This window comes from Vanellus vanellus, assembly GCF_965231255.1.
Source record: "Vanellus vanellus genome assembly, chromosome: 4".
NCBI lineage: Eukaryota > Metazoa > Chordata > Aves > Charadriiformes > Charadriidae > Vanellus > Vanellus vanellus.
This window is the reverse complement of record NC_138909.1, coordinates 3450205-3473291: the sequence shown is the minus strand read 5'-3', so window position 1 is coordinate 3473291 and position 23087 is coordinate 3450205. Positions and strand designations below refer to the sequence as shown.

General features: G+C 43.5%; 1 protein-coding gene across 1 annotated transcript; it reads right to left on the bottom strand.

The window, feature by feature from the left end:
- Positions 1-3233: 3233 nt before the first annotated feature.
- Positions 3234-7396, bottom strand: TIFA (TRAF interacting protein with forkhead associated domain). Its single transcript, XM_082482811.1, has 2 exons — positions 7223-7396; positions 3234-4221 (listed from the first exon to the last, which is right to left on the bottom strand). Exon 2 carries the CDS (start codon positions 4199-4201, stop codon positions 3638-3640), a length of 564 nt encoding a protein of 187 aa, XP_082338937.1. The 5' UTR covers positions 4202-4221; positions 7223-7396; the 3' UTR covers positions 3234-3637.
- Between the last annotated feature and the right edge of the window lie 15691 nt (positions 7397-23087).

Genomic DNA, 23087 nt, shown 5'->3' with positions numbered 1-23087 from the left:
ATTTTAATGTTATATTCTCCTTTTGCAATGCCTGTAATAAGCTTTAAAAATTTGTACGCATCAAATTGTATATTTTTGGTTTGGCATAAGCTACTAGTGTGTAACTTCTGAACGTTTATTTGTATAATATATTCCTATGGGAATGAAGGCAACTTTCTCAACATGTAAATAACACGTTTTTTACCTGCTGAAACTGTAACTTACAGTGGTCACTACTTTTCCTGACCAGTGAACATGAGGTTAACTTGTCCTGACGGTGCTTCGAGGAGGTAAACTAGCTGATAGTCCTGCTTGTAGAATGAGCAAGCACTTAGGGGAAAAAGGAAGCTGACTCCAGCTGAAGGCTTTTACTGTGATGGGCATGTTCCATAGCCATGGTTAATTAGCGTTCTGCTTTTCGGAGTTCAGTGCACCACACTCAGTGACTTAAGAAATTATGGTCACTATTTGCAGAAATTTAAGAAATTTGAAAGATTATATAAACAGGTCATGTGAAACAATTCAACAGTACTGTAAAATGCATATCTGTACAAATTTAAAAGTCATTAAAATTTTCAGCCAGTCTTATCTTTGGCAATGTTTTACCTATTGCTGGTTTTGGGGCTGCCATGTCATCCATAGTGAAAGCAGTGTGTGAAGATGAATTGTTAAAATGTTACGCAAAATTGCTTATGCATCAGCTAACTAAGGAAGGTTTTAATAAATAATTAGCTGTGTCCTTAACTACTGAATTCCATAGCATCCCTTCTTGAGACCTGTTACTTTGGAAGCTCTAACAAGCTGTGGTAGCAGAGGACTTAAGGAACTTGGAGCGTGGAGCCCTTCTATCAGAAACGAGCAGCTGTACCCTCATACTTCAAAGGTATGATAACCCTCCTTGTGTAATGCAAGCAGCCTCCCTGTCTTCGCGTCTGTCTGAGCTAGTGCAGCATCTGAGTTGACTTAGCTGATTGTGCCTGAAATACTGTGTTTTAATAGGAAATTCTTATTTTTAACTGCAGGGTACGAAGTTGTTCATTTACTGGTTATACATATGTTTCTATGCTAAAATTGGGCTATTGTGGAATATGAAATCACTTGACATGAATATTTGGACAGTCTGTTCAGAGTTACTTGGTTAAGCATAAAATTGGGTGTTTCGGCATTGTCTTTTACTATTCCATAATTATGAATGTTAGGATAGCTCAGCCAAGCAAAAACTTACAAAAAATGCTAGCTATCTTTCTATGTGTAGTATTTCTAACAATTAAGTTAGCAGTGTAGGATTATTGGAAGCCTTGGGGTGGGGGGAGGCAGAAGCAGATTTTTTTTTTCTGGCAAATGAAGTATGTTCTGGTATACCTATCCTGAAACAACTATTCTTCAGTCAAACTAACCTCTGCTGGTCAAATCAATACAGCGATGGGATCGTATATTTTGGGGTTGATTCTTACCCCAGGTAAATATAGTTGTAGAAATTATTAGTGTTTGGAAACCATTAAGCTGTTTGGTTTTTTGTTTTGTTTTGTTTTGTTTTTTTTTCCCATTCTCAAGGTTTTTTCCTAGTTCCTGGAGATGTGCCTAAGGAATGTGCCGGTCTGTCCGTTGAGCCCCTCTGTGCAGAGTGAATACAAAATCTACTGAGATGCAGCACTCTGAACTCTGCAGACCAGATGGAAGATTTTTCTCTGGTAAATAGAGTTTTTAATACTTCTATTTCTATATTGCACTTGAAAATTTGAGATTGGGGTTGTCACTTTTTCTTCAGTAATAGCTCAGGAAGTATAAGCAATTAATGTGATCAGTGCTGTAAGTTAACATCCTATGTGATGGGGCCAGCGAATAGAAATTTCATGACAGTACTGCTTAGTGGTAGTATTAGCAACCTGTTTTTTAAGCCCAAAGCAGTACAGAACAAGAACTTGCATGTAATCTGTAATAATTTAAGAGGACTAGTAGGAAGAGAGCTGTTTACTGGGAATGTGAAGCTAGTGGTCCTTCTTCCCTCCCATACGAGCCAAATGGGTGAACATAAGAAATCCCATGTGTTTTATGAGAGGCTGCTTTAATGTAAAAGCTTGTATATGTAAGAGCTTGTTTCAGATTATATTTGCATCTTGCTCTCTTTTTCTAGACAGTTTGCATTTGCAGGTATTGGCCGCTCTGTCTAATTAAAGAGTAGGAAGACTCGGGTCAAAAGCATATAAAAGCCGAGCAGCCAACAACTACTGGAAACCTGCAAGCAGTAGCACCGTCTCTGGTGACACGGTGATGCCTGCTCAGGTTTGTTTTGTTGAGCTGTGGGGCTGGGTGTGTGACAGAGGCTGACTCGCACGTCTAGGCCAAAGACTATAAAAACTAAGTAAGTACCAGAGCCTGGTTCAAAGCGTAGAAAATGGGGGAACGAGGTATTTTTTTGGCAAGGATGAGATCAGACAAATGAAATCCTCCGTAAGCCTGTGTTTGAGTTTTGCTGCTTCTCCCGTGACTTTCTCTCACTTGTGGTTGTTTGCCCTAATCTCAGGTTACATTGTGTAATTCCTCCCCTCGGTTATAATTCTGGTTTTCTTGCAATGATTAATGCTGAAATGCATCCTAATGTTTAGGGACAGTAAGATGGGTAACACTTATATGCTCTGTTCGGATTCTTGCCAGTGTGTCTTTCAAGCAAACTAAAACACTTGCCAAAAAACAAGTGTCAATGAAAATCTGAGCCCCTAGCAAAGAAAAAGTTAACCGAAATAACCTGCGAAATTGTTGTGGTTTGGGCTGGATTGGCCGGTTTGAAAACAAAACTTGTGAGAGTTTGGGGTGGGGGGTAGAGGTAGAAAAGAGTTGACTAAAATACTTTCAGCGAGTTATCCTGGAGCAAAGCCACTTTTAGAAAGTGCAGAATAGTGCCAGTGAAAATTTCTTATCTGGATTGTCCTGGAAATAATTTTATTCCCCGTAAGAGCTTTGGACTGTAGTTGTAGAAGGCAGCAAGTCCTTACTAGGTAACCAAATGCTTTTATTCCAAAACTTATCTGGATTTTTACATACCATGATCGCTGACACTGCATGTTTATCTATATTCACAAGCAAAAGTAGTTAACGTGCAAAAAAATATATATTTTAATTAATTTTAAGAAGAGAATAAAAATCTTGCTGCAAAGTTAATAAAAGCAGTGAAAAACTATGCTGACAGTGTTTCTAAGCTGTACAATCTGGGAAGATACAACCTAGGCTTGAAAATACTGTTTGGAATTTCACGTCAAAAGCAAAGCACAAAGTATAACAAATGCAGAGAGATGCTATGTCCTTACTTAGCTAACCGGCGCTGGGGCTAAAACACTGCATGCTCTATAGTAATGCCTGTTAAATATACCTTCAAGGCACGTGGTTCAGTTCTTGAATTGAATCTGCTACGGTGGATTTGAGTGGTCCTCTCTCACCCACACGTTCATGCGGCAAACAGTGATGCCCTGGTGAAGACAGCGGCAGGAATCTGTTTCTGTTGAACAAAGTATGTTCTGGTACACCTGTGCTGAAAACAAGTGAGAAGACTGAAGTGCAGCGGTGAGAGCCACCAAGAACAGTGGACTGAGGTGAAAGCCTTCCATTGGGAAGTTGTGCAGGTTTCAAATGATCAACATCTGATCCAGCCTCCGTTTCCCCGCTAGCATGACTCGTTTTCATCAGTCTCCATGGGGCTTTTGCCTTCGGAAGGAAACAAGGAAGAAGAAAAGCCATTTTCTGGTATAGGTTGCAGTGATGGCAGGCGTCTTTCTTGTAAGATTGGCACTTCAGCCAAGTGTAAGTGAGTCTCAAAATAATCCATAGACTCCCCTTCTTCCATCTCTGCTAAGATCTGGTAGTCCCCAAAACAAATGATGCACTTACATGGCAAGTCGATTTTGTTTAAGTAACCCAGTTCTGTTTGGTCCACGATCAGTTTTGTTTTCTTGCTCATGTTCTTGATCTCAAAACAAAACTCTGAGCTGTTCAGTTTTCTATAAAACTGCAATGCAAACTGAATCCGAGAAACACGAGTATCCATTAAGTTATAATGGCAGACACTAGAATCCCGGCCGAACTTGGGCATTTCATCTGCCCTGACCTGTTCTCGCTTACAGAAATTCAAGCAACGAAACATCATCTTGTCATCTTGGCAAGGATGGTAAAAGGTCATGTGGAGACATGTTACTGTTTCTTCAGTTCCAGCTTCTTCAAAAGAGGCCATGATGCAACGAGTCCTCGGAACTACAAGAAAGTAAAGTCACAGCATGAAATCACTGTCATACCCTCCCCAAAAAATTGGCTTTAAAAATGTGGCATTAAAACAGTTCATATACTATTGTATAGTGACTGTATATAATTCATAGCAAATTGGCTGACAGTAAATGTAATGAAACCACTGGAACAAAGAAGTGGGAGTTGAGCCTCCCCAGTCCACGGCAACCATCACTTCCCGCCACTTTGCCAAAGACTTGCTGGGTAGACCCCACCAAAGCGGCTGATTGCTCTGGGCTGACATCTTCCCAGCCATCAGTCTCGCCTCTGCTGCAATGGCTGCCCAGCACTTCAGAACTCTGCAAAACACCCATGACTGTAAATTGTCACCAACTAGGTCTTCATGAGGACCTCACAGGTAGATTTATCTTTGCAAGAAGCAGGTTACTTAACAGTGACAGTAAGGTTTACTTTATGGACTTAAAATGCAGCATGAAGCAGTGCTGTCTGGGCCTGTGTGCTCTGTTTTACAGTGGAGTCCTTTGGCTGGAAGGCAGAATCATGGAATGATTTAGGTTGGGAGGGACCTTAAAGGTCATCCAGTTCAAACCCGCCTGCCCTGGGCAGGGACAACTCCCATCAGCCCAGGTTGCCCAAAGCCCAATCCAGCCTGGCCTTGAACACCTCCAGGGATGGGGCAGCCACAGTTTCTCTGGGCAACCTGAGCCAGGGGCTCACCACACTCACAGTCAAGAATTTCTTCCTAATATCTAGCCTGAATCTCCACTCTCAGGCAAACAACTCTTACAAATGCAATCTGACTGTTTCAAATGTATATAAAGCCCTCTTTGGCATTTTATTCAGAATTTACCTCTTTTATGAAGCATTTAGAAGTCACTGAGGTGACACTATGTAAAAGGAATGCAAAAGCTGGAATATCAGCGAGACCTAAAGGGGGAATTGTCCCCAACTCTAGGTATTTCCCTGTTGCCTATTGGAAAAATCCCAGCTATCTGCTGCAGAAGTACTTAACTAGGCTAAAAATAACAAATAACTTCTGTGGGGTTTTGGTGTGCTAAGCTTCTCACGTGCAGCACAGAGGCACTTGCTTATGAACTAAATTCTGTTCCAAAGTCTGAGCGACTGCAGTGCATCCAAATAAAAACCGAGACGCCTCAGGAGACACCGTGATCTGGTCCCCCATACACGCAAGGCCAGCGTTCTCCTGCACTGAAACTTCGTCTAAAGACGGAAAAGGCTACTGAAAGTAGGAACCAGAGGATGAGCTCTCAGTATCTCACCAGAGAAACACGAATCGCATAGTGCAGATGTTTGTCATGTTTCTTCTTCTAGGCTGCAGTAAGTTCCTGACATGTCACACACCGATCCTGAGCTTTCTCACCAGCTCCAGTCAGTGAATGATGCTGAAAAGCAGCTTACAATTTAATCTGGTTTTTATTATGGGGAGGTGAATCACCACTACAGTTAAGTATTCTGACTTGTGTTCTTTTAAGGCTAAATTATACCACTGCCCGTAAACTCCAAGCACAGCGAATGGTGGTATATCAGTGCGTTAACTTTTCTGCATGAAGCCTCAAAATCGCTTCCTTCTTATTTCTATACCTTCCCTCTTATATCTTATACTTATTCAGCAAGAGTTGTGATGTGGTAGTTTAGCAACCTCAGCTTGCTTACTCAAGTAGGCTACCACAGCGCTTCTACCAGGCTTGGGTGATTAGAGAAATGGAGAATTTCAAGTTGCCCACTTCAAAACAAACTAGGAAATATTATCTTGTGCTTTTGACTGAAGCCCAGCGAGATGCCCCGATGGCAGGTTATTCCTTTGCCATCTGCAAGACAGGCTGCGGCGGCATTAGTATCCGTCCCCCTCCTCCTCGTCTTCCTCACCTCAGGAGCTGGAGGCGGCTCTGTGAGCCGGAGGACAGCCGGTCTCTTTCTGCACTTAGCTCTGCCCTTCGCTGGTGCGCCCCAGTTAAGAGGATGCGAGATGTTATTTGAGATGTGGCTTCGGTTAAAGGGGAAAACCAAGTCATTATCACTGAGTTGGCAGATTGGCCCGCAGAGGAAGTTTTCTGTCTGGAGACTTGGGCTGAATGTGATACCAACTTTTTAAAAGGGTGTTCTGCTTCCGTTAGTAGCTTCCTTAATTGGTTTCTGAAATGCATCGGGACTGGGCAAAACACAGGAATACATTTTGGGAAATCTGCGGTGTATACAACCATGTATTGGATCAATGCAGCGTGTTGGCTTTAATCACATGTTGATGAAGAAGTTTACAAATGGCTACAGTTGTTAATTAGGGAGGGGGAAGAAGGGCCACCGCTTGCTTCAGCCATTCCTGCAGACCCCGCTGTCTACTCATGGCCTGCTTGTGTGCCACCTCTGGCATCCCCAGCTCACCTGCCCCGTCCTGCCCTTAGTGAGGGTTTACTGAGGCCGGACTGGATGTACTTTCACGTAAATACGAAAGGAGTTTCTATTTACTAGATTGTTTTGGACAGGAGACGGATTTCAGAGAAATCCACGGAGAAGGACACTTTCTATGCTTACATCCAGACTTCTGCAACTGAAAGGTAGCCCACTGCACTGCTGTTCTGTACTGTAATTTGAATCAAACGAAGTGTGATTTATTTATTTTTATTCGTTTTTAACCTCTTTCCCTTCTCCCAACAGCATTATCCCTGATTTTAGCGACAGGGGAATGACACGAGGTGTTAGGAACAACCCTTGATCTACAACTTAACTGCTCAGGGAGCTCTGCCAATTTGCTTTTGCAAACCAAAACATAAACGGTTTAGTGTTTAACTATCGCTTTCCAGCTGCCTTCGGCGAGGACAGTTGGCCTGTTTGCCCCCCCGACGCCATGGTGTGCTCTCTAAGGTGTATATCGGCCCTCGGCTCGCTGACATTCAGGCTCTGCTCAGCCCCGGGTCGCCCCCGCCCGCCATCCCGCCTCCCCGGTGTCCCCCTACCCGAGGACCCCCCCCACCTTCCCCGGCTTCCCCCTCACCTGCGGGGCGGGCGGCGCCTCCGGCCGCCTTCCCTCCTGCGGGGCGGGATGCGGCTTCCACCGGCTCCTCCACCGCCCGGTACCTCGGCGGGAAGGCGGGGGAACGGCCGGTGGCGGCGGCGGCAGGGCCCTCCCGCTGGCGGGGCGGGGGCTGGCCGTGGGGGAAGGTGGTGGCGGAGGGCCGTCCTGTGGGCGGTGGGGGGGCTGGAGCCGCCTTGGACCGGAGGGTGAACTTCGGGTTATTTTTCCAACAAGCCGGAAGGGAGAGGGGGGAGGAAGGAAAACGAAAAAAAAAAAAAAAAAAGAAAAAAAAAAAGCCTCAGTTCTTTATGGGGTTGTGTGTGGGTGTCTAAAAATCTCGGGCTGGGGAATGACTTACTCAAACCAGTTGGCACAGCGCTGTCAAGGGTATGATGCAGAATGTGCAGGCTCTGATTCCAGGCAAAATAATTTCAGTTTCACCCTCCAACCACAAATTAACACTTTGAAGTGTTAAAAGACTTCAGTAAGCAGCACGTTATAAGCATAACCATTGAGTGACAATATTCTTAAATCGAGTGTCTTAAAATATTTGGATATTTGCATTAAGCAACGGTTCAGCTTCATTACACTGCCTTTGGGGAAAAAAAAAAATCTTTCTTTGGCTGCTGATCTAAGCTGAGCTGAAAACTTCCCAGTTTACTAGAAATCCTGAGACAGCCCTGCCATCTGGTAGGAAAAAAAATGAGCAATTCTCTCTTCATTCAGTTGCTTTGTTACTCTTACTAGGCAAGATTACTCCCAAGCACAGAACAAGAGGCAGAGCACAGGAAAAAAAAATCCAAACAATTTCATCTCAGTCTGACTCCAAGATAGTTGTTATCATCCCTTGCCTGTGCTTGTACAGTGTTGTGACTAGCAAGGTGTTGTGCCTCGATAAGTACTGTAGGTTTGATTGCTTTGGCATGGGCAGTGGCATACTGTGTTGGTTCACATAAATGATTTTTCATTTGCAGGTTCCTTTTATTTATTCAACAAACAGGTAAATTACTGCTGGGTTGATAAATTTCTTTGTAGTTCTTGTAGAATAGCTTTTATCTGTACATGGGCTAATACATCTGCTGCCTGTGGCCTTCTCCCCTTAGATCAGAAAAAAAAGGGGTTAGACTGTGTTTAGCAAGGAATCACGTTGAAAAACAGAGGACGAAAACAGATTCTTCCAAGTGCGTCCCTTAGCAGAATGCTGTTCCTGCAGCAGGCAGGGCTGGGCGTGTGTGCTCACACGAAAGCACTTTGCTGTCTTCTGGAAGAGCCAGAGTTGTGCAATGGTGCCGTTTATTGCATCTGTTGATGGCTGTAATTCCCATCAGCCCTTCAGTTCCGGAAGCAGCCTGATTCCCGGACTGCAAGAGAGCTTTTCTGATAGGACTATTACCATACTTGTACCTATTGAGGTATGTAAGTATTCTTTCTTTATTTCCTAGGATGATGTAACGTCATATTAACTGCATATTCCTTATTAGTTTATAACTTAAATATAGCTCTGTGTGATTTTGTACAGAAGAGGACAGAAACTGGATTTACTCCCTCTGTCTTCTGTAAGTTTCTAACTGGTTGAAATGCTGCTGGCTTCGGGAAAACAACTCCAGGTTTGCCCCATATGAGAAAAAAAAATTCAGGTGCTCTGTGCTTGTGGGTTTTTTCCTGCTAAAATGGTTATGTGGTTTACTAGAATTCATTCCTGTATTACAATAGCTTCTTGTTTTTTAATGAAATTTCTTTGGTCAAAAGTGAAACTGCAAGTAAACGTGTAAAGCTTTATAGAGCTGAGCTGCACTGCGTGGTGAGCAAGCTGCTGGGACTCGGGCCAGGAGAGCTGATGTCAATGCTAACCTTGTTGCTCTTGCTGCTCTCCTGTTTGGTGGTGTCTGCGTAACCCTTTCCTCCCCTGGGGTTGTGACTTTCCCTAGATGTGCTTTTTCCTTTCTGGAGCGTGACTCTGGCATCCCTGGAGTTATCCAACGGATAATCGAGGTGATGGAAATTTGAGCCTTCGCACACTGGACTGCAAAGCCGGTGGCACATGCCATTCCCCTGCGTTATGAAGACCTCGTGGGGTATGAATAAAGGTGGAACAGAACCACTCCTTTCAAGTTGCCTTCTAGCTGGCTGGCTTTCAGACACCTGTATTGGTTGCCTTGCCAACCTCTGGAGAGGAGGAAGGCCAGGGAAAAGTCATGCTTGTTACTTTAAACGGATGTTTCCTGCTTACGTATGCCCAGTGTGGCTTCTCTGTGTAACTATTGGTCACGTTAGAGATGCTAGACGTTTGGGCTAATTAAGTATTTTTAATGCATAGGCTGAAAGACTGAGGTGGTTTCAGCTTGGCTGTGGTGGTGTGTTGTTTTTCTAACAAATGATTCATTAAGGCTTCAGATAACTCCAGAGCTTTAATAGGCAAATCTGGAAAATGGAAAGATACTGGGAACTGTTACATGGCTTTCAGTCATGATTGGCCTTGAAAATCTGAGTCAGCGAGGGCCAGTGTGTTTCTTTCTTTCTCTGGGAAGTTCATGGTAGGTCAGAAGGTTTCTAGAAGGTGTATTCTGGGCCAGTGAGTGGTAGGAGTGTTTTTGGATATTTGGTCTTCCAGCTAATTCTTTCTGAATGACTCAACATGAAATCTTCCTTTCTGAGCTTCTTCCCTATGCTTTAACAAACCCTAAAAAACCTTTCTATTTCTCTCTGCTATTTAAATTAATGTGATGAAAATCTCCTTATCCTGTTGGTCAACACCAAGTCTGCCCTGATATCAGCAGTGCTGAGATTTCACCGCAGTTCTGTGCTTTGCCTCCTAAGGCCAGACTTTACATGTGGTTATCAAAAGTATGGATGTAGTGCTTAGGTTTGCCAGCTGTGTGACAGGACAGATGCAGGTGTAAAGGGTGTCTGCACTTGTAAATGTTGTGCAAGTATGACTTCTGTGGTTTTCTGGTGGCCTTTTTTTTTTTTGGTTATTGGCTTTCCTGCTCCCTGGTACAGCTTGTCAGTGGTGCCATTGTGTGAATACTGAAGCAGATGCTGTGACCCAGTGATATCTCTCATGTCAAACTTCGCGTTAGAAATAGTTGTGTTGGATTTGAATGCCTTGGGGTTTGGTTTTAAGGTAAATAAGTAGAGATGCCATTTTTCTGCACGGTTGGCATCTCGCCACAAGGGGACATAAGCAATGCGCTTGTGTTTCCACGTCATGCGTGTGAAAGATGCGAAGTGCAGCCTCTGTTGTTAAGTGAGGTTAGCGGAAAGACTGCTGATTGCAGCTTTAGAGCCATAAAATCCAGGCTGGTGGACGTGTTTGCTTGTGCGTAGGCACAGCTAAGATATAATAATATTCACTGCCTACACCTGTAACATGCGTGTTGGGTTCAAATACCAACCTGTGCCCTCCAGCTGCTCTTCCTCTCTGCTTCACAGCCCGTCTCTGGACCTGAAGCGCCTTAGCGCTGTTGAGGGTACAGGGGCGGGAGCCAGTAGGTGGCAATGTGTGACCAGACATGGGGAGCCACCGCTTGTTTTGGGGTTTTTGGGGTTTTGTAGGTTTTGTTTTCATTTGTGTGGGTTTTGGTTTGTTGTTTTGGTTTTGGTGGTTTGTGGTTTTTTAGTCAGAAACTTAATTTTGATACTGCAAGAGCTGTTGTGGTACTTGTAAGTGAAATGTAGTAACGGCAGCAGTAATTTTCAAGAGTTTGTTTGGGAAAGGTGTAACGGAGTACGCAACGACCTGTAGCTAGGTTCCGCAATGAGTTATTACTGCTGTATAGCAACCAAGTGCCTCATGTTCTAACAGAAAATAAATGGGTCCTTCTCAAAGACACATGTATTCCAAAGATAAAGCAAGATACTCAGCTGGATCTCAGTGTGAGAGGGAGGAGATGCATGGGAAGGAGGTGCATTCACTGAACTTTTAGATCCCAATGCCAAGAACAACTCCACTCCATGAAGCAGAGAGGAGGTCTTCCAAAGAAAGAAGAGATGGCACAGTTCCCTCTGTTTGTTTACTTCTTTGCTCCTCATTTACTCAGGAAAAAGAACTCTTCCATTTCCCATCTCATCTCACCTGAATAAACTGATGAGGAAGCTCACCTTGACTAGTGAAGAGTACTATTTCTTACAAGAGGGACTTCGTTTATGCCCCTCTCCAAGTTATCTCCCCCCCCCCCCCTTTCTCCATCACAGTCTGCCCTTGGTCCCCCTCCTGAACCCCTCTGGTTTCTCCCCTTGGCTTCTTTCTTGCCAGTCTGCTGTCTCAGATCCATCTCCCTGCCCGGCTTGCTGTCTGTTGTTCTTCCCTCTCACCATCCTCCTGATTGTTCTTCCTACCCCCTCTGTTGCTCCTTCCACCCTTTGTTTTTTCTCTGGGGCCTTTCTTCCTCCGTGTGGGTTCTCTCCCTTTCAGCCATCCCACTGCCCTTATTTCTATTTTCTCCCCGGTCTGCTTTTGCACTGGACACCTGTGGAGTGACTTACAGGACAAGTGAAACCATGCAGTTGTGGGGCAGCAAGGAAATAAACACCAGGAAGAGACTGAGAGGTGGAACAGACTGATCTGTCTGTTGGCATCATGCAGCAAGACCCAGTAGTGGATCCTCAGCACTTCCCTTCTTGTTTTGTTGAAAGGATGGCTGCCCTTGCTATAAGTAGCTGGTAGAGATCCAGGGCTAGAAAAAGAAAGCACAGCGGGGACAGTGTGGGAAGAGGTGGAGGTGTTCCTTGGGACTTGGAGCCCCTTCTTATTGACAGCTATATCTTTGGAGGAAGGCTCCTGCAGCTTGGTGGGAAAGAAGCTCCTGTAATTCCAGCTTTCATGGGACAAGAAGCGGAAAAAGAAGAATCAGGGAGGTTCAGTGCTATAGAGCAGGTGCTTGCGTCTTGCTCAAAATGAAAAGTAAATCATCTGTAAGCCCTGATACAGAAGAAAAATTGATAGCTCTTCGCTGTTGTCTTTTTCTTAAGTTGGAACAAAGCCTGGATTCTTAAGCGTGTTGGAGCATCACGTTTCTCTGAGAAGAGTATCCAAATGAATTTCAGCAGAGCTGAAAACGAAAAAATAATTTGTGCAACTTAGAAACATGTCGGGGATGAGTAGTCTGTGCACAGCTGCTGATTGTAACTGTGCTCGCAGCATTCCCCTGTGTCTTCTAATAAAAGTTAGAAAGCTGTGGGGTCTTTGTTGGTGAGCCCTGCTGGAGTTCTCTTTGTTTACCAATAACCACGACTCCAGCTTTCAGTTATTAGGTGGTCATCTCCCACCTTTGTATGTGGAGGTCATTTACAGGTTGAAGTTTTGCTCCTCTAGTTGTACGTCACTACAGTTGTAGCTGGAATATACATCTCCCTACATTTGTTGTTTTGTGGAACTTAAACTAGAAAGAGAAAATACTTGGCGTACAGATAAGGCTTTTGCTTCTGTAATTGCTTCCAGCAAGTATGCGATTCATGTGTGATTTCTTTCCCCCTACAGATAGTCTGTGAACTTCCTACATATGGCCTATGATATCTTCATGATATCTCAGTTTTTTACCTTGTCAGATTCACAAGCTGTATGAAACTGGACCTTATCAAGGGTTGCTTGAGAGAAGTCTGCGTTGCTGTGGGTAGCCCAGCACACAGCATGACACTTTGACTTGAGTTCTGTGCAACAGAGGGCATTGCCAGGGAGTGGAAGCTCCATCTTTAACATCAAATCTCACGTTGAAGATCTGAACAAGAGAAGGCTTGAACCGGTGTATTACAACCATCAAGTGAGGGTTTATCAACCTTTATTAATCCCACTGATCAACTGTGACCATTAAGACACCAACAGCAAGAACTGTAGAGGTATGTTCTCCTTAAGTCATAACCCTTGTGTTTCATTTTGATTTTCTCTGCTCTTGGCTATTACCTCTTTTAAAGTGCTAAACTGAGGAAGGTGCGCTTTCTCAAAGTGGCCAGATACCAGCAGTAATCAAAGGCATCACAATACGTAATTTGGCTAGTGGCAAGTATTTTAAATACTGTATTGGGAATTGACAATGATAAAATCTTTTTGCTGCATTAAAAAAAAAAATCTGTTTCCTCCTGCTCTGAGGCAAATCCATCGGAGTATACAAACTGTGAAAATTAATGAAATGGTTTGGCTGAAAGCAGAAGCTTCAAGAATTCAGCCCACTTTGGAATAGCCTCCAAAACACCATCTCTGTACTTCTTTACATTCACCACACGAGGGATGATGTGGTCGTGTCTCCTAGGTATATAGTAGCAATTCTACATGTGTTAGTTTATCAACATTTTGGATGAGGTGCTATTTTGATAGCAAGGAGCTTAAATGTTCCTTTCACCGGGACAGAGATTTTACTGTAGACACCGAATCTGCTCACTCTGTCTGACTTGACACCATTTTGATGGAGATAATTTCATGTGTACAACGCAGACTGAACAAAACAGGCCTTTCCAGCTCCTTCAAAAGCAGTAATTGAACAAAAAAAGTTGCTTTGAAGAGTTAAAGATAAGCACTAAAAGGAACTGTCTTTTGCTGATACATAGCAGGACCAGCAAATACAGCATTTGTTTGTTTGTTTTTTTTCCCCTATGAATTTGTATAGATGTTAAGGTGTTAAAGATTCCACAGTCTGTGCTGCGTGGCAATGAAAACTCTATTCCATTATCTCAGTTTATAGTGTTTAAGGGCACCCAGCTGTGAGAGATGCAGCCTGCCTTGGAGGTACATGACCCTTTTCTTGTATTGTTTTGTTTTTTAAAGATATATATGATCGTGTCCTGAGCTACTCTACCTGCGACGTCTTTATGTTGTGGAGCTTACTGGCACAATACAACACTATCTGTTTTCTTTGGATGTAGGCTTTAATTGTAGTTTCTAGTGAATCAATTCAGTATCACTCTTGTTTTCTAGGTGGCATCCTAAGACTAAGTGACCAAGATATAGACCTGAAATATACGTGAACCTTGCTGAAATAAATGTCAGCCTTTCCACAGAAAGGGATCTAAGGTGGAATAGAGGCAGAAGGAGAGAACAGGAGGGAACCACGTTTCAATAAATACTCTCACTTTGGCATCTTGTGTCTCGGTCCAGGTTATATTGGCTGTCCCCCTTTCAGATTGAGCCTCCTGTTTTTCGGAAGCCTTGTTGGACTGTGAGAGAGAGAATTCGCCCAAGGAAGCAGGTGCCTGGTTTATCTTTACCTTTTATTGTTCCGGTAACCCTTCCTTGGAGCAGTTGCTGCCTGATGGTGTTTGTTTAGAAACGATAGGCGTATAGGCTCGGGTTGTAAACTGGTGTCGAGAGGTGGTGAAGGCAGTCGCATATCTCTTCCCTCTTGTGCAGCCCCGTGCTTGGGACTGGGGAGGGTCTGTCCCTTACAGAAACTCTCGGTGATGAAAACAGTAGGATTTCACAGAGTAGGGAGCGTTGGTTTATGGCTCTGTGTATAGTCTCACAAGGGAACACTGTTCAATAGGCTTCAAAGTGATTCAGCCATGGCATCACTGTGGCTGTGGCCACATGTAATATAGCCTGTAGCTCTTTAAAGAGGATTAGCCTTAGATCAGGGACAGCATTCATTGCTGGATTTCGTGTAAAGTAGAATATGCTAATGAAATGGAAATGTCTACAGCAAACATTGCATAATATTGTAAACCTCAAAATTGGGCATTGTCTTGATATCTCTGCTGGAAGTCGAACTTTCATAATTTTTTGTTACTTGGAGAAAAACTGAAGTTTGTAATATCACCACAAGCTCTCTATAGTAAATTAAGATCTAGTTTGCAGTTTTACAAGCAAAGTTAAAAAGAAAACAACAAACATTTGATGGTAACTTTTCAAACAGTGTTTAATGCTTTAACGATGTCATAGCTCTCCAATAGAGACAAAATCTTAAAATATCCTCATTTGTGTTTTCCTGCAGCAGGTGTAGGCTTGGTTTGATCCTGCATTCTCTCCCCGTCTGCCCTTCCATTGCTTTAAACACCATGTTTGGGCTTATAAGAGTTTCAGCATCAGTCCTGCAGAGACATAATATTTCTGACCTGTATTTCTGAGCCATTTCATCTTTTTAAGGCACTTTCTGTCTGTACATCAGCCTCAGTTGGCAGTCTAGTAGGTGTGATTTGGCTCTCCAGTTTTATGACAGTCTCTTTTTGTCAAGCAACTTTGCTTGAAGTTTGTTATTGTATAGATGTAAAAAAAAGCCCCTAAACTTCAATGGGACCCATGATTCAAACTATCTGACTTCAGATGTTGTGAAGGATTTTATTTGCAGAAGGTGGTGAACATCTCTCAGATAATAGTTTTAGTGGGAGCACTGGGAAATCACTGGCCGCTTCTGAAAGCGTTGTGCTTGTTGCATGTAAAGGAACCCTTTCTTACTGTATTAATGCGCTGTATTTAGTTTATTAAACCTAGAATCATCTTTATTTTTCATGTCATGTATTTGTAAGCTTCACAGGAAATTTGTTACCCTGATACGAAGCTGACTCGGTGCCTGGACTTGAAACCTTTGCCCATGGAAGTATTTAGACCTGCTCTGGGTGCTTTCCTCCTCGCACGAGTAAGCAGGCATTCACGTGAGGCTCCGTCTCACCAGCCCAGCGGTGTATATTCGTGGCCTGGGGTTTGATGCCCAGACAGCACATTCAGACAAATGCTAGATATAAAATGCAGGGGTTGACATTATATACCCCGATGGGCCATTCTGCTGTTGTGTATTACAAGTGAGGACTTGAAGTGCCTCATCCCAGTCTGCTGGGGAATAAAAGTCCAAAGAAAGCCTTTGGGAAGAAGGTCCCTCTGGCTCTGTTTCCAAAACGTGCGCTTTCATTACTTAGTAGTTTTTTCTCTCTGCACAGCTCCATATCTTAGGATTTTGTTGTTCTGGGATTTATTTTTTATGGTGGTGGATAGGTTGGTGGTTTGTGGGTTTTTTGTGTGTGTTTTTTTTTTTTATTATTATTTTTTATTTTTGCTGTTTGGAAGGGGTTTTTTCTGTAGACGTGGAGGGTGGTGATACATATTCATGAAAGAGAGGTCTTTCCAGCCCCTGCTCGCATTGACAAAGACTTAGCTGTTTCACACAGCAAGCTGACTGGAATTGTGTGGGGCCTGCCTGACCAGATTAGAGCAAACAGCAAGCTTATTCCTCCAGTGTCAGGCCTCCCCTTCCTAACAATTTCCCCAATTGTCATTTTGACAAGGCTGTCATTAGGTGATGGCTTCTTTTGGCCATTTTCAGATAAAGATAATTTCCTTAACTTCCATTTTATTTGACAACAAGTAGTTTGGGAGAGAAAGGAAGTGCTTCAGTAGTTTATGGATTAAGGGTTTGTCACTTCAAAGGCATCTTTGATCTAAAAATATGTGCTGTACCAAATTCATTATGTCTTTCTTTTTTTTTTTTTTTTTTTTTTTTTTTTTTAGAACTTTTAAATTTATTGATCGGCCCCTCAATTATTCCCTTTTTTGCATCCCCTAGAAGTACATGAGATAGCAGTAGTGGTGAGGGGAAAGTGCCCAAATGGCCTCTCTGAAAAGTCATGACCAGGGCAAAACAACAGGTGCTTTTGTTCAGCACCCGGTGCTGACTCTGTTACAGCTCTGGTTTTAGCCAGAGGTTTGGCCTGCTCCTGCCAAGGGAGGGCTGTGTAGAGCTCGCTTAAAAACCAGGAGACAGAATATATTTCATAAGGAATGGCTTATTGTAAATTTTGTATTTGTCTGGGTCACTCCTTTAGTGTAACTGAACGGCCTGAAAACATGAATGTCAGGCAGTGAGCATTTAGCAAACTGGAGTTTGTGTAGTTCGGTGATCAGTTTTGACTCCCCCAGTACCCCCTTCTCCCAGCTCCACGCAGTGCGCAGTTCCGCAGTTGCCCTGTGGTTTTGGGTTATATGGCTTTCTATGGGTGATCGCCAGCCCCCTGAGACCATACACCCTGACTGCCCCTACCAAAGTGCTGGAAAATGACCTTTTCTGGTTAAGAGTAGCTTTGAAGTCAAGCTCTGGAGCTTTTTTTTTTTTTTTTTTTAATAGGAGTAACTTTACTGAAGTTCTTTTTTGTGTCTGTGCTGCACTGAGAAATCCCAAACCTCATTCTAACAAACAAAACCAGAAAAGCTCATCCCGGTGTGTTTGCAACTTAAATGCTCTTCCACAAAGCCCTGAGCTCAGCTTTGGAGCAGGCAGGTGCAGCAGCAGTTGAGTATGTTGCTTACCCAACCCCATCCACCTGAGGAGGCGTGCTTGGTGTTGGGCTTGATGATCCTGATAGATATATTCTATGATTGATATATTCTATGATTCCTAAGGTCTGCACAGGCAGAGTTTCTCTTCGGGTTCTTGGTTCGGACCGCTGCAGGGAGAGCAGGATGTGGTGGAGGTTTGAATCCGGATCAAGAGCCGGACTTTTGCGACACCTGCCTTAGCTGCGTCAGGCACCGGGCTTCACTTTGACCCTTCCTTTGCTTTTTAGGACTGACAAAACTCTGTTCTTTCCTATAGCAGTGTAAATCCATCATGGTAGCCCATTATACCAGCCTTATTCAGGCTTAGCTGAGGCTGGGATTTGTTCTGTATTAATATTAATATCTGTTCTACCTAATTACTTCAGCTTCTTCTGTAACGTTACCTTCGTATTATACCCAGCTGGCTAACCACCTCCTTGCTGCTGGAGGCTGTTCTTGATCCCATTTCTAAACAGAAGCACTTCTGCTTCAGCTCTGGCTGGGGTAGCTGTGCAGAGGCTGGCTTTTTTTTTCCTTTTTTTTTTTTTTTTTCCCCCCCCTTTTGCCTGCTAATTGGCTGAGACCACCAGAATTTGGAGGACACAGATGTCACTGATAGTTTGCCTAGGGAGCACATTCATGCCCATCTGTTGCAGTCTAGAAGGCTGTTCATATATCCACAAGGCCTTCATTTAATTCTTGTCAGAAAGTAATGTAAATCCAGTTTACCTCAGAGGTCACAGCCAAGATTTATGCCAATGAGCCCCCTGCAATTTACACACACTGTAGTTGTATAGGATGAAAAGAAAGCCTTTCATGTTGGTGCATATTAACAAGAAAGCTTGCCTTAGGAGAGGCTTTTTGATTGAGGTTCTTCCTTATTTTAATACAGCCAATGCCAGTTGGTATATCCAGCTTTACCAAAAGAAAACATCTAATCTTTAAGCCAGAGAAGTAAACTAACTAACTAAATAAATAGACCCCCTAGCAAATTGTGTTGATTTTTTTTTTTTTTTTTTTCCTTTAAACCATCTTTTCTCTTTCATGTGGCAAAGCCTCCGTGTACTGAAAAGAAAGGTAAATGCTCTAGGAAAACCAAGCATGTGTGCATTGAAATAGGCAGGAAACTGAATTTGCTTTCTGTGGAAGAAGATATTAACTCAAATCACCACAAACTTTGCTAAATTATCGTAAGCATGTTTTCTTTTTATGTGTTTTTTTTTTTTTTTTTTCCCCCTCTCAAGCTGCCAAATCTGAAAATAAAGTTGAGCCTGTTATTTTTGATATGTGCAGTGGGAAGGACTCCAGAAAGCTTGTGTGCAAATCCGCAAGAGGAAGAGCAGCTGAGGGTGCCGTGCGGTGTGTGTGCTTCCTGTTACCTGCTGAAGAAAAAATACCAGTCTCGGTGTTCAATCGCTCTTCTAGGGACAATCTTTTGCAATGTTATCAGTCTCCCTACAGAAAGCAAAGGGAGACAAAATATAATATGGAGTGAAGATGAGACCATAACTTGAGCAGCTGCAGGAGGGGGTGCAGCAGGAATAGATCCAGCACTGCCTCCGTGCCATGATTTCACCCCTGTCCTCCTTATTTAGCAAGAGACTATACCAGCTTAAAAAGCTCCCTCCAAAATTAATGTAGCTTCACTGACCTGAGTGAAGCTACGTGTGGATAGGCCATGGTATGCCATGAGCCGCTGCGTGCAGGCTTCGTGTTGCGCAGTTAATTACTCGATTAGAACAAGGAAACCGGATTTCACAGAGTTGGCACCAAGGATTCCTGCTCCAGCGCGCATGAAAAATGCTGTCCTGCCACATGGCCTTGGCGTGGCTGGAGTGTACGGGAAAGCCTGTTGAATTAGACCAGAATGAAAAGCTAGAAGTGTAAATGGTGCAGAAACTTGAATTAAAAAATAGCTGTCAAAAAAGAAACACTCTTAAGTACTTTGGTTATGAGAATTTCTTGTGAAAGCAGGCAAAGTAGCACACCACGATGGATCAGGGCGTGCCAACAAGATTACGAGGGGGTTTCAGAGTTGGGCGCCTCTGCTTCTTTAGGCCCGGTGTAGTTTGTGGGTGTTCCTTTCGTTTATACTGGCTCTGCTCAGAAGGATCCTCCTCCTGTTTCCTCCTTCCTTTTCCCTAGTTTGTGCAGCCAGTGGATTTTACCTTGGCAAACACTTTCAAATGTTGTCGGCATGAAAATCAGTATCATTTGCACGGTATCATAATGACCGGAGTGGTTTGGGATTAGGAGGGAGGAGAACAAGGCATCAAAATGAAAACAGGGCTCAGATTCTAAGTTCCAGTGTAGCACTTAAAATAATTAAAATGTTTATTTGAAAGTCAAAACAGCCTCAGTCATAAATAACTATCCATTCCTCGATTGATTGTGTTGAGTCCCAACTGAGAGCTCTGGGAATAAGGTTTATTTGCTCCCTGTTGGGATTAATCCATAAATGTAGTCTCCACATGGAACTCATCAGGTCTTTGCTTCCTCTTCATTAGTCTCCCTGGAACTGGAGGGTAGCCTGAATAAGATGAAAATTAGGATAATATATTTTCAGAGAGAAAAGGTCTGGCAGTCTCTAATTTGTGTTTCAGGACCATAATGCTGTGGAAAATTTCCCAAATGGTGGTGTCTGAGAAACCAATGCTTGTTATGCTTGCCGTATTTGAAGTTTGAACGCGGCAATTACATCTTCTTTTGCTTAAAGCCTCCAAAGCTAATTGTGGCCTTAAACTAGCTAGATTGACTCCCAGGCTTCCTTCTATCCACAACAGGACTTAAAATTATTTTCTCTTGACAGATCTTTTGGTCTTCTAGCCCAAGGGCTCTGAAATGTCACAGTATGTCCCATTCCTTGTTAAAAAGATCATTTCACTGTAGCTCACCCGATCTCTCCCTCCCTCTTGTTCTGAACCCCAGCTCTGATTAGAGGGCAACCACAGAAATATACTTTCTCATCCCCTGAGACCTTTGTCATTATTTTTTTCATTATATTTGTTGTAAGAAGTTATTTTAATCTGGACTCCAACCAGAAGTGGCACAGATTTTTTTTTTATTTTCATCATTTCTGTTTTAAAGTGTCTAACAACCACATCAACCGTTTCAAAACACTCTGTGCCCAAAGCCAGAGTAAAGGAGCTGTGACCAAAAAATCCTTAGGTCCTCAATGCGATGCAAAATTGTTTTTATTATGTGTTTTGAAAGTGATAGCTACAGCATTTATTAGTGCGTCCTTAGAAAGCATTTTTGTCTAGATGGTTTTGCAACATACCAAGCTGCAATTTTTATCACTTAAAGTACTGTTTGTTAGGATTTAATGGTACTTTAAGAAATCTAATTAATAAGCATTGAGAAGGTTCTAAAGGCCCCTGAAGTTTTTGCTGGTTCTGCTGTTCAGCTTTAGTCTCAGGTCCTGTGTTTGCCCCAGGTCTGTAAGCTGCGTGCTTGGTTATTTTCGTCTCCCAGCTGTCATTCGATGCTACAGCTGTCGCAAAACACAACTTACAAAGTGGCGTCTGTGTAAAGGATGCTGCTATAGTTTAAAGCTCTTTGGTGCATTTTAAGCTGATTTTATGATGCGAGTCATTGCCCCTAGTGATGGGTCTCAAAAGGCTATCTTCCTTCTGAGAACTAATGTACAGTTTATTGCGCTTTTCTATATGGTTCCAGCACTTTGTTGTCGCTGCTGTTGTAAATCATTATTTATTACTCTAAGCGTCCTTGCTGTTTATTCAGTTCTTTGGAAAAATGTACTTGAAGGAAAATTTCTCGCTTGCTGACATTCATATATCACTGTTATAGATCTGGCAGTTTCCTGGTGAGTTAAATCTTTACAATCCTAGGAAGCCAAGTGCTGTACTTCTACACTAATTTAAGCTTCCCTGCTAAGCCCCGTCAGTTCTTTGTGAGACTGGCAGTCTATGTGGCTCGCAAAGCCACGGGGCCCTCCTGCTTACGGTAAGGACCCAAGGTGATCTTCCAGACTGCAGCCCTCCAGCTGGGTGTAAAAGACTTAATTTTCAGCTCTGGGCTGCAACATAGATAAGTTGGAGCATGTCTGTAAGCTCCCTTGGATGCTCTTAATGCCATGTTACTTTTTGTGACGGCAAGTATCCCAGCACTTGTTTGCTTTAGTGCATCTTCAGAGAAAATTGTGTTTATGAACGTATATTTACCAGGGCTGTGAGGTGGAAGGCTTTCTCCAGCATGCTTCTGCGTGCTCTTGAAGCAGCCTCCTCTGCTCGGTCGGACTGGTGTTCACAGTGGGTCTGAGATATGTGTGTATGTGTGCGGACTATATGGGGACTCCCAGGAAAACGAGATTTTTGAGAAATCAATTACACAAAGGAAAGGAGTCAGGGCCAGATGGCAGGGATGCTTCATTCCAACCTGGGAGGTACTCGTGGGACGGCTGCACACTCCTTCCCACAGGGCTGGGTAATCAGATAAATCAATTAGCAGATGTCAGTGCAGTTAACGGAGCAAGCAACACTAGCGTAGGTGTGTTGCTGTGATTGTAGCAGAGGGGGCTGCTTTTCTGTTCTCTGATGGATAACCAGCAACTGGATCAGCTTTTCTAGTCCTGGCAGGGTAGTAGGAGCTAGGACTCTTTTTCCCCAGGGTCTGCTTTCTGGGTGTTGGTCACCAGGTTCAGATGTCTGTCCTTGCTGACCTGGAGGTGCTTAGGGAGAGGGGACCTTTGTGAACTAATATGTGGGCTAGGACCTTGTGCTGTGAGCAAATCCCGTGAGTGTGGTGACTTTTTTTTTTTAATTAATTTTGTCAGTGACAGATATTTCAGCCCCATCTCCTGGGTGGACTTCACGCTGTAGCTGTGTTTCCAACCCTGTCTCTTGCTCTGTCTCCTTTTGCTCCTGATGAGAGCCCCTGAATGGGCCCTGTGCCTGGTCCATCCCTTTGGCATACGGGGTGCAATGCCAGCACCCCATTACCAGCACCGAGCTATGCTCACCTGGCTCAAACCCTGCAGAATGCTGCCCTGCATGGAGTGGCCCTGCTCACTCTTACTTGGAGCTTCAAAAGATGGAGAACCCTTTCTGGGTTTTCCTTTTGCTTTGTTTCTTAATGTCCTGTCCCAGCACAGGGAGAGAAGTGCTAGGAGAGGCCTTCAGCTATAAATTCTGCATTTGTGGCTTTCTTTTAACTTTGCCACGCTTAAGAGTTGTATTCTTGGACTGTGGTGATACCTGCATGTGCACCTGTTTTCTGAAAACACCTCCAAATCCTCTCCCAGGAAGGCATTTAGAATACAAAAGTGATTGGAGAAAAGGAAGCTAGAAGTATCAACTTGGGCAGAGTTCAGTCTGATGCTGTACTCTTGAGACTCCCGGCGTGGGGAGTTGGACTCGATGATCCTTAGGGGTCCCCTCCAGCTCAAGATATTTATGAGTCTATTCTGGGATTGTAATTCCTACTAGAGGATGGTTTGTACCCTCCGGAACATGAAGACTACAGTCTGCTTTTGCAGCTGGTTGAATACTGTGCCGGGACCTTCTCATGCCATGCTCTGGAGTGCAGCTGGAGTAGAAGGAAGCCCTGCTGAGGTGCTGCACGGTGTGGGTTGCAAGGAAAGAATTGACACCA